We start from the raw sequence: 11,635 nt of genomic DNA on the forward strand, positions 1-11,635 counted from the left end.
CGTTCGCGGCTCCAGGCCACCTCCGTGGGGCTGCCAGACAGGTGGTCACAGGTGAGCACAGGTACCCCCAGGTGTGTGCCCAGGTGTGCCCACAGCCACCCCCAGGTACCCCCAGGTGTGCCCAGGTCTCGTTCCCGCGGCTCCAGGCCACCTCCGTGGGGCTGCCAGGGACAGGTGTGCCAGGTGTATCCACAGGTGTGCCAGGTGTGCCCCAGTGTGACCCCAGGTGGTCCAGGTGTGCCCAGGTGTATCCCAGGTGTGGCCCAGGTGTGCCGAGGTGTATCCCCAGGTGTCCCCAGGTGTATCCCCAGGTGTCATCCAACCAGGTGTGCCCAAGGTGTGCCCAGGTGTATCCCCAGGTTGTATCCCAGGTGTGGCCCAGGTGTGCCCCAGGTGTCCAGTGTATCCCCAGGTGTGCCCAGGTGTGCCCAGGTGTGCCCAGGTGTATCCCAGGTGTCCCCAGGTGTGCCCAGGTGTCCCCAGGTGTCCCCAGGTGTGCCCAGGTGTCCCCAGGTGTGCCCAGGTGTGCCCAGGTGTGCCAGGTGTGCCCAGGTGTATCCCCAGGTGTATCCCCAGGTGTATCCCCAGGTGCCCCCAGGTGTCCCCAGGTGTATCCCCAGGTGTGCCCAGGTGTGCCCCAGGTGTGCCCAGGTGTATCCCCAGGTGTGCCCAGGTGTATGCCCAGGTGTGTCCCCAGGTGTGCCCAGGTGTATCCCCAGGTGTGCCCAGGTGTGCCCAGGTGTCCCCAGGTGTGCCCAGGTGTATCCCCAGGTGTATCCCCAGGTGTATCCCCAGGTGTATCCCCAGGTGTGCCCAGGTGTTCCCAGGTGTTCCCAGGTGTATCCCCAGGTGTGCCCAGCTGTCCCCAGGTGTATCCCCAGGTGTATCCCCAGGTGTGCCCAGGTGTATCCCCAGGTGTATCCCCAGGTGTGCCCAGGTGTGCCCAGGTGTGCCTTACCGGGGGTTGCCGTTGATGGCACAGGTGAGCACCAAGGTGTCGCCTTCGCGCAGGACGCTCTGCGAGGGGTGGATCCGCACCGAGGGGGGGTCTGCGGGCACAGGGCGTGGCTCAGCACCTGGGCACACCTGAGGGGCACCTGGGCACACCTGGTGGCACCTGTGCCCATGTCCCCAGTGTCACCCGACCTTCCTGATCCCTCCCAGTCCAAACCAGTACAAACCAGTAACCCCAATCCCCCTTTAACCCTTTCCCAGTCCCTCCCAGTTTGCCCCAGTCCCTCCCAGTTCGTCCCAGTGCTCTCCCAGTCTCTTCGCAGCTCCCCCTGGTGGCGGCTTTGTGAACTGCAGCTTCCTCCCAGTAACTCCCAGTATAAACCAGTCCCTCCCACTCCTTCCCAGTCCTATTTTAACCCTTCCCAGTCCCCCCCAGTATACCCCAGTCCCTCCCAGTCCCTCCCAATCCCCTCCCAGTAACTCCCAGTTGGATCCCAGTCCCTCTCAGTATAAACCAGTCCCCCCCAGTCCATCCCAGTCCATTCCCAGTCCCCCCCAGTCCCATTTTAATCCCCCCCAGTCCATCCCAGTCTGTCCCAGTCTGTCCCAGTCCCTCCCAGTCCCATTTTCACCCCCCCCAGTCCCTCCCAGTCCCTCCCAGTATAACCCAGTCCCATTTTAATCCCCCCAGTCCATTCCCAGTCCCCTCCCAGTCCCTCCCAGTCCATCCCAGTCCCTCCCAGTATATCCCAGTCTGGCTCACACTGCACGTCCAGCTGGTACTGGGTCTGTCTGCGCTGGCCCCGCCCCAGGGCGGGGTGTGTGGCCTCGCAGGTGACGATGGCGCCGTGGTCGCGCCGCTCCGGCCGCAGGTGCAGCACCGAGCGCTGCCAGAACACCTTGCCCTCCTGCCGGTGGCTGCTGCGCCCTGACAGGGGGGCACAGGTGGGCACAGGTGGGCACAGGTGGGCACAGGTACCCCCAGGTGTCCCCCCAGGTGGGCACAGGTGGGCACAGGTGGGCACAGGTGGAGCACAGGTGGGCACAGGTGAGCATCAGGTGGGCACAGGTGGGCACAGGTACCACCAGGTGTCCCCCCAGGTGGGCACAGGTGGGCACAGGTATCCCCAGGTGTCCCCCCAAGTGTCCCCCCAGGTGAGCACAGGTGGGCACAGGTGGGCACAGATACACCCAGGTGTGCCCAGGTGTTCCCCCAGGTGGGCACAGGTACCCCCAGGTGTGCCCCCAGGTGTCCCCCCAGGTGGGCACAGGTGGGCACAGGTACACCCAGGTACCCCCAGATACCCCTAGGTGTGCGCCCAGGTGTGCCCAGGTACCCCCAGGTGCCCCCAGGTGTGCCCAGGTGTGTCCCTAGGTGTGCCCAGGTAACTCCAGCCCCCCCAAATCCCCATTTCCCACCCAAATTTCCCGCGGGTTTTTATGTTTTCCCCTCCCAGGTGTGCCCAGGTGTGCCCAGGTGTGCCCAGGTGCCCCCAGCTCACCTGGCAGCTCGCGGCGGTCGCGGTACCAGCGCAGCGTCGCCATTGGCCGCGCCCGGGGCACCAGGCAGGTGAGCTCAAGCTCCTCCCCCTCCACCGCCAGCGCCCCCGCCTCGACCAATGGCGGCTCAGGGGGCACTGCACAGGTGGGACAGGTGGGGACAGGTGAGATGGGACAGGTGGGACAGGTGAGGGACAAAGTGAGATGGGACAGGTGAGGGAAAGGGGGACAGGTGAGATGGGACAGGTGAGATGGGACAGGTGAGGGACGGGAGGGACAGGTGAGATGGGACAGGTGAGACAGGTGAGATGGGACAGGTGAGATGGGACAGGTGAGCACAGGTGAGATGGGACAGGTGAGATGGGACAGGTGAGGGACAGGTGAGCACAGGTGGGACAGGTGAGGGGGACAGGTGAGATGGGACAGGTGAGACAGGTGACATCCAAGTGACAGCCAGGTGAGTTCCAGGTGGCATCCAGGTGATGCAGGTGAAATCCAGGTGATCCAGGTGACATAGGTGAGATCCAGGTGATCCAGGTGAGATCCGGGTGAGATCCGGGTGAGATCCAGGTGAGATCCAGGTGACACAGGTGACAGCCAGGTGAGATCCAGGTGAGATCCAGGTGAGATCCAGGTGAGCCCCAGGTGACCCAGGTGAGCCCCAGGTGTCACGGAAGGACAACAGAGACAGGAGCACAGGTGAGGGCCGAGGCTCAGGGGACACAGGTGGCAGCAGGTGTGGCACCTGTCCCCAGGTGTGCCCAAAATCCCCATTTTCCACCCGATTTTCACCCCGCTTTTTTCCTTTATCCCCTCCCAGCTGTGCCCAGGTGCCCCCACCTGTGCCCAGGTGTGCCCAGGTGTGTTTCTATCCCTCCCAGGTGTGCCCAGGTACCCCCAAACCCCCCAAAATCCCCATTTTCCACCCGATTTTCACCCCGTTTTTTTCCTTTATCCCCTCCCAGCTGTGCCCAGGTGTGCCCAGGTGTGCCCAGGTGTGTTTCTATCCCTCCCAGGTGTGCCCAGGTGCCCCCAGGTGTGCCCAGGTACCCCCAAACCCTCTAAAATCCCCATTTTCCACCCGATTTTCACCCCGTTTTTTTTGTTTTCCCCCTCCCAGCTGTGCCCAGGTGTGCCCAGGTGTGCCCAGGTGTACCCAGCACGGTCAGCGTGGCGATCTGGTGGTGCGTGTCGTCGGCGTACAGCTGGCAGAAGTAGCCGCCCTCGTCCTCCAGCCGGGCCCGCGCCAGGCGCAGCCGCAGCCGCCGCCGGCTGAACTCGGCCAGCTCGAAACGCTCGTCCTTCAGGGCTTGGGGACAGCAGGGGACATTGTCACCAGGGGGGTCACCAGGGGGTCACAGAGCCACCCACGGGGTCATCAAGGGGTCACAGTGTCACCCATGGACAGACAGACACACAGACAGACACACAGAGCCACCCCCAGCTCGAAACGCTCGTCCTTCAGGGCTGGGGACAGGAGTGTCACAGTGTCACCCACGGGGTCACCAGGGGGTCACAGAGCCACCCATGGAGTCACTGTGTCACCCACAGTGTCATCCAGGGGGTCACCGAGCCACAGTGACACACACAGAGCCACCCCCAGCTCGAAACGCTCGTCCTTCAGGGCTGGGGACAGGAGTGTCACAGTGTCACCCACGGGGTCACCAGGGGGTCACAGAGCCACCCGTGGGGTCACAGAGCCACCCACGGGGTCACAGTGCCACCCACGGGGTCTTTGTGTCACCCAGGGGGTCACAGAGCCACCCCCAGCTCGAAACGCTCGTCCTTCAGGGCTGGGGGACAGCAGGGGACATTGTCACCAGGGGGTCACGGTGCCACCCGTGGGGTCACAGTGTCACCCAGGGGGTCACAGTGCCAGCCATGGAGTCATTGTGTCACCCATAGGTCACCCATGGACAGACAGACACACAGACAGACACACAGAGCCACCCCCAGCTCGAAACGCTCGTCCTTCAGGCTGGGGGACAGCAGGGGACAGCAGGGGACATTGTCACCAGGGGGTCACAGTGTCACCCAGGGGGTCATAGAGCCACCCAGGGGGTCACAGAGCCACCCAGGGGGTCACAGTGCCAGCCAGGGGGTCACGGTGTCACCCACAGTGTCACCCAGGGGGTCACAGAGCCACCCCCAGCTCGAAACGCTCGTCCTTCAGGGCTTGGGGACAGCAGGGGACACAGGTGTCACCAGGGGGTCACCAGGGGGTCACCGTGTCACCCATGGGGTCACTGTGTCACCCACAGGGTCACCCCCAGGATCACACTGTCACTCACCCACCCCCCACAATGTCCCCAAATCCCATTTTCCCAAATTTCCACATTTTTTCTCTGATTGCCCCCAATGTCCCCAAATGTCCCCAACCCCCCCAATGTCCCCAACCCCCCCAATGTCCCCAAATCCCATTTTCCCCCCATTTTTCCTCAATTTTTCTCCAATTTCCCCCCAATTTTTTCCCCAAATTTCCTCCAAACTCCCCCAATTTTTCCCCAGGCGTCCCCAGGTGTCCCCAGGTGTCCCCAGGTGTCCCCAGGTGTCCCCAGGTGTCCCCAGGTGTGTCACCTCGGGTGCCGTTGAAGAACAGCGTCTGCCGGGCGGGGTTCTGGATGACCACGATGGAGCCGTCGTACCTGTGCAGGTGACAGGTGATCTCGGCAGTGCCACCCTCCAGCACCGTCACGTTCTCAGCCTGCACCTCCTGGCACCGCCCTGGGGACAGTGGGGACATCCAGGTGACATTGGGGACACCCAGGGGTCACACAGGGGTCACACAGGGGACACCCAGGTGACATTGGGGACACCCAGGGGTCACACAGGGGTCACAGAGGTGACACACAGGTGACACACAGGTGACACAGGGGTCACACACACACAGCTGACAGGGACACAGGTGGCACAGGTGACACAGCTGACAGGGACACAGGTGGCACAGGTGACACACAGGTGACACACAGGTGATCTCGGCAGTGGGACAGAGGGGACACCCAGGGGTCACCACGGGGAACAGGTGACACAGGGGACACCCAGGGGACAGCACAGGACACCAGGGAACAGGGGACACGGTGACACAGGGGGACAGGTGACACAGGGGACAGCACAGGGGACACAGGACAGGGGGACACAGAGCCAGGGACAGGGGACGCAGGGACAGGTGACACAGGGTGACACAGGGGGACAGGTGACAGGGGGACACAGGGGGACAGAGGGACATGGGGACAGGGGACGCAGGGACAGGTGACACAGGGTGACAGGGTGGACAGGTGACAGGGACACAGGGGGACACAGGGAACACGGGGACAGGGTGACACAGGGTGACAGAGGGAACAGGTGACACAGGGTGACAGAAGGACACAGGGACAGGTGGACAGGGTGACACAGGGGGATAGAGGGACACAGGGACAGGGGGACACAGAGTGACACAGGGACACAGGGGGCTGGGGACACTGGGGACAGCAGGAGGGTGGCACTGGGGACAGTGCCAGCACCGGGGACAGCGCCGGTGACACCGCGGGGACAGGGGCACAGCCACGGGGGTGTGGGGGGGGGTGGCCTTGGGGACAGGGACAGGGACACCCCCCAGTGTCCCCGAGGGTCCCCTGCGGTCGCCATGGCAACGCTGGGGGGGGGAAGGGGACACCGAGGGGGGGGTGGTGACACTGGGGGGGGGGGGTTGGTGACACCGAGGTGACACCGAGGGGGGGTTGGTGACAGTGACAATGGGGGGGGGGGAGGGGGTGACCCCGCGTTCTGCTGCGTCAGCACCAATCCCCTCCCCCACCCCGGGGGTCACCTCGGTGTCCCCTCCCCTCCCCCCCCCTCAAGGTCACCACCGCGCCAAGGTCACCCTGTCCCCAAGGGTGGGGGAGGGGACACGGGGGGGGGGGTTGACACACACGGGGGGGGGGGACACTGCATGGGGGGGAGGGGACAATGATGGGGGGGGGGAGGGGACAATATGGGGGGGGAAGGACAATGGTGGGGGGGAGGGGACCAATGTGGGGGGGGGGGGAGGGGACAATGGCCCTTTCAGTGTCACCCACGCTTGGGGACAGCCCCGGTGGCGCCTGGCACCCCCGGCGGGGGGGGGCGGGGAGGGGACAATGTGACAATGATGGGACACCCCCCCCAGCCCCTCCCCTCCCCCCCCCACGGTGGCTTTGGGGACATTGGGGGAGGGGCGGGGAGTCCCCAAAATGGGGGGACCCCCCCTCATATAAAGGGGGGGAGGGGACAGGGGGACAGAGGGGACAGAGGGGACAGGGGGACAGAGGGGACAGAGGGGACAGAGGGGACCAGAGGGGGACAGAGGGGACACACCGAGTCTGGCCACCCGGAGGGGCGCAGCGAGCGAACTCGCGGTGTTTGGGAGTGGCGAGCGGATTGGCCGGGCGCTTCTGCGGGTTTTTTTGGGTTTTTAGGGTGCGGGGTTTTGGATTTTTGGGTTTTTGTGGGTTTTGGGGTCGGGGATTTTTGGGGGTCGTGAATTTTTGGGGAATTTTTTGGGATTTTTTTTGATTTTTTTGGGGCTTTATTTTGATTTTTTTGCGATTTTTTGGCCGTTTTTAAGGGGGGTTTTAGGGTCGGGGATTTTGGGTCTGGGGGTTTTTTGGGGGGGGTTGTGGGGTCCAGGGGATTTGGGGAGGGGTCGCGATTTTTTGGGGATTTTTTTTTTAATTTTTTGGGTTTTTTTTTTTAAAGGGTTTTTAGAGTCGGCTTTTTTGGGTCTGGGGGTTTTTGGGGTTCGGGGAATTTGGGGAGGGTCCGAATTTTGGGGGGATTTTTTTTATTATTTTGGGGGTTTTTTTTGCCTTTTTTAGGGTTTTCTTTTTAGGGTCGAGGGTTTTTTTGGGTCTGGGGGTTTTCCGGGAGGGATTTTGGGGTTCGGGGAATTTGGGGAGGGGTCTCTGGGGTGGTCCGGATTTTTATGGATTTTTTTGGGATTTTTTGGGGGATTTTTTTGGGTTTTTTTAAGGGGGGTTTTTTAGGGCCGGGGATTTTGGGTCTGGGGATTTTCCGGGGGGGGGTTTTGGGGTTGGGGGAATTTGGGGAGGGGTCTCTGGGGTGATCCGGATTTTTATGGATTTTTTTGGGATTTTTTTGGGGAGATTTTTGGGGTTTTTTTAAGGGGGGTTTTTTAGGGCCGGGTTTTTTGGGTCTGGGGGTTTTCCGGGGGGGGATTTTGGGGTTGGGGGAATTTGGGGAGGGGTCGCACTGACCGTGTCCGGCGGCCCAGAGCAGCAGCAGCCCCGGCAGCAGCGCGGGGGGGGCGCGCGGGGGGGGCTGCATGGCGGCCGAGCCTCCGCCGCTGCCGCTTCCCCACCTGCCGGGCCCGAGGGGATAATGAGATGCTAATGAGATGCTAATGAGATGCGGGAGGTTGGGCCAATGGGGAGGAGGAGGGGGAGGAGTTTGTTGTTTTGGAGGGGGGGGCATTTGGGGTGGTGTTTATGGGGTAAAAGGAGAAACGGGCCCGAAAATCGGAGAAATGGGCCCAGAAAAAGGGGGGAGGGGGAATCGGGGGGATTTGGGGGGGAATTGGGGGGGCTCGGGGGGATTTTGGGGGGAGTTTGGAGAATTGGGGGGGATTTGAGGGGAATTGGGGGAGATTGGGGGGATTTGGGGGGGATGTGGGGGGAATTTGGTGGATTTGGGGGGCTCTGAGGGGGATTGGAGGGCATCTGGGGGGGGTTGGGGGGGATTTTGGGGAGGATTTGAGGGGGTTCGGGAGGATTGGGGGGGTCGGGGGCGATTTGAGGGGTTCTGGGGGGGCTCAGGGGCGATTTGGGGAGTCTGTGGGGGTTTTAGGGGAGATTTGGGGGGCATTTAAAGGGTTTGGGGGATCTGGGGGGGATTTGAGACCCCCGTGTGGGGAATTGGGGACCCCAAAGTGGGATCAGACCCCCCAAAATTGACCCGGGGCCCCCAAAATTGACCTGGGACCCCCCCGTGTCCCCCCCGGGGCTGGCGCGGTGACACCGCGGGAGGGGGGGGGGGTGTAGGTGACAGCTTGACAGTTGCCATGGCAACCGGGGGGGGAACAAAGGCGGCTCAGAGCGGGAACAGCGCGGCCATTCAGGGCTGGGGGGGTTCCTAGAGGGGGTCCCGGAGGGGTTTGGGGGGACTGAGGGACTTGGGGGTGTCCTGGGGGTCCCAGGGGGTTTGAGGGGGCCTTTTGGGGGGGGGCAGGGGTTTGAGGGGGTCCTGAGAGGTCCTGGGGGAGTTTTGAGGGGTCCCAGGGGGTTTGGGTGTTCCTGAAGGGGCTCTGGGGGGGTTCTGAGGGGTCCCAGGGGGGTTTGGGGGAGGTCCCAGAGGACTTTGGAGGGTCCTGAGGGGGCTTTGGGGGGGGATCCCAGGGTGTTTTGAGGGGTCCTATTTGGAGGGAGTTGGGGGGATTTCCGAGGGGTCCTTGGGGGGGTTTGGGGGTCCCGGGAGGTTTTGGGGCCACGCTGGGACCTCCCAAGAGGAGCTCGGGCAGAGGGAATAACTGGAAGGGCACAGGAATGAAGGAAAAGGGGGAGAAAATGGGGAAAAAAGGGGGGTAAAAGGGTTGAAATGGGGATAAACGGGGCCAAAATGGGGCTAAACAGGACCAAAATGGGGCTAAACAGGACTAAATTGTGACTAAAATGGGGCTAAACTGGACCAAAACGGGGATAAAACCAAAGGTTTGGGGAACATGGCGAGTGATGCGTTGGGGCCAAGACACCAAACCAGCACCACTCCACCTCCCATTTGTGCATTTTTATCCCCAAATCCCGCGGTGAGGGATGAGTTGAGTCCTTCCCAAAGCTCTGTGGTGGGGTGATGGAGGAAGAATGGCAGAAGATGGTGAGGATGATGAAGATGAACGCGCCCTTTCCCCTGAGGGGATCCCGGCTGAGGGAACAGGGCGGGAGCAGCAGAACCGGCCCGGCCGCCGCCCCAGGCTTGGGTGGGAGGTGGTGACACCTTTGGGAGAGGTGGTGACACCTTTGGGAAAGGTGGTGACACCTTTGGGAGAGGGCTCAACCCCGAGTCACCCACCACAGGTGCGCCCCACATCCTGAGGGCAAACCCACCCGGGGCGTGCTCCAACCGCTGCCAGGAGCCCCGGAGCGCGTAGCGGCGATCCCCACCGATGTGCCAAGGCGGGCAGGCGGCGGTAGGAACGGGGATTTGCCCGTCACAACCGGGCCCGGAGCCGCCGCCGCCGCTGCCTTCCCCTGAGGTGCCGCGGACAAAATGGCGGCCGCGAGCCGGCGGCTCCCTCAGCGCTTTTCCCGCCCTTTGCTTCGGCCACGCCCACTCCCACAGCAGCGACCAATCAGAGCCCGCCGTTCCCCCTTGGCCCCGCCCCCTCTCCGCAGTCCCTGAGGCGAGCCGACCCTGCATGAGGGGAAAAATCTTTTAGTGAGGTAAAAACTTGGATTTCTGAGGTAAAAATCATCGGGTTTGGGGCCAGAAGGTGTTTTTTTATAGAGAACCATCATCTCCTGAGGCAAACCTCTCTTTTTTTCTGAGGGAATTTTTTGTTTTCTGGCTAAATTCTGATTTTGTGAGGTAAAAATCACGGCATTCTGGGGAAAACCCTGATTTTCTGAGGGGAAAAAAATGTTTTCTGTAATAAAAGTACATTTCATGAGGTAAAATAAAGGGGAAAAGGGGGAATTATTCTATTTTTCCAATCCTGGAGTCTCCCAGGACAGCGATGGAAGCAGAGCAAGGACAGAATGAGGGTAAGTGAAATAAACACCAATTTTAGAGATTTAGACCCAAAACTCCCACGTGAAACACAAAAATGTCTTAAAAACCCCAACATTCCCCCTTCCAAATGTGTTTTCACCCATAAAACCCATCACCTGCTGCTAAAAATTGACATTTAGGGACAAAAGTTGATTTGTTTTCTTCCACTCACCTCCTGCAGAAGTTGCTGCAATTGGAGGCCAGAATACCAGGAATTACCCCCAAAATAAGAAAGTTTTGGGGTTTAATAAATTTAATTTTTAATTGCAGGTGTGCCATCCCTGACAATATCCCAGTTTGGGCTAAACCCTCTAACTTTAAACCAAAAATCCGTATTTAATTTGGGATTTTGTACTATTGAGGAGTTTTTTTAAACCTTCAGGGCACTGTCACCCTTTGTAACACTTTCCCATTATTTTGGGACATTTTCTTTTATTTTGGGATCCCTAAATAACATTTTTGGGGCAGTTTCTGCAAAATTTTTGCACTTTTCACTGCAATTTTTTGCAGTTTCCTCCTCTTTTCACCGTGAATTTTTTTTTTTCCCACAAATTCAGGATTTCTCTCCCATTTCAGCATTCCCCCCCACCTTAGGTTATCAGGTGCTATTTTGGGGAGATTTAACCAATTTTGGGCGTTTTTTCCTCAAAACCACACTCGAGTTTGGGGGGGAAATGTTTTATTGGCTCCCTCAGTGCTTCTTGCTGGCAGCAGCCACCTGAAAGAGGAAAAAAAAGGAGAAATTGGTTAACATTTAAAATAAAACTGCTTAAAATCGCCCAAATTTGAAGGGAAATTGGTTAAAATTGCCCCAAAACTGAGGGGAAATGGGTTAAAATTGCCCTAAATCAGTCAAATTTGAGGGGAAGTTTGTTAAAATTGCCCCAAAATTGAGGGAAAATTGGTTAAAATTGCCCCAAATTCAGCCCAATTTGAGGGGAAATTGGTTAAAAGTGCCCCAAATGAACCAAATTTGAGGGGAAATGGATTAAAATTGTCCCAAAATTGAGGGAAAATATGGGGAAATCGGTTAAAATTGCCCCAAATCAGGCAAATTTGAGGAGAAATTGACTAAAACTGCCCCAAATTAGAGAGAAAATTTGGTTTAAATTGCCCAAATTCAGCCAAATTTGAGGGGAAATGGGTTAAAATTGCCCAAATTCAGCCGAATTTGGGAGAAAGTTCTGGAAAAGCCCAGGCAGGGCTCACCTGGCCAGCGATGCGATCCAGGTCCCGCTGCCCCTGGGGAGTCAACTTCCGGCCCCTGGGCGGGCAAAAAATGGGGGAAAAATGGTAAAAAAGGGGAAAAAGGTAAAAATGGGGTAAATTTTCAAAACAAACTGATAAAAAATCCCCAAATCCGCATTTTTCACCCCAAAATCCCCATTTTTCACCCCAAACTGACCCGTCCTGGTCCTTTTCCACCACCTTGAGCGCCTCCAGG

General features: G+C 59.5%; 1 protein-coding gene across 1 annotated transcript; it reads right to left on the minus strand.

Annotated features, from left to right (window-relative positions):
• Positions 1 to 10: 10 nt before the first annotated feature.
• On the minus strand, positions 11 to 11,635 carry LOC103825363 (cell adhesion molecule 4-like; the record flags this gene model as incomplete). The annotated part of the gene is made up of 9 exons (XM_050987770.1): positions 11,597 to 11,635; positions 11,401 to 11,455; positions 9,528 to 10,909; positions 5,032 to 5,178; positions 3,611 to 3,763; positions 2,457 to 2,591; positions 1,718 to 1,882; positions 959 to 1,049; positions 11 to 30 (listed from the first exon to the last, which is right to left on the minus strand). Coding segments are annotated over exons 3-9 (1,024 nt in total), but the record flags the coding sequence as incomplete, so codon positions are not given.

This window comes from Serinus canaria, unplaced genomic scaffold (genome assembly GCF_022539315.1).
Source record: "Serinus canaria isolate serCan28SL12 unplaced genomic scaffold, serCan2020 HiC_scaffold_207, whole genome shotgun sequence".
Taxonomy (NCBI): domain Eukaryota; kingdom Metazoa; phylum Chordata; class Aves; order Passeriformes; family Fringillidae; genus Serinus; species Serinus canaria.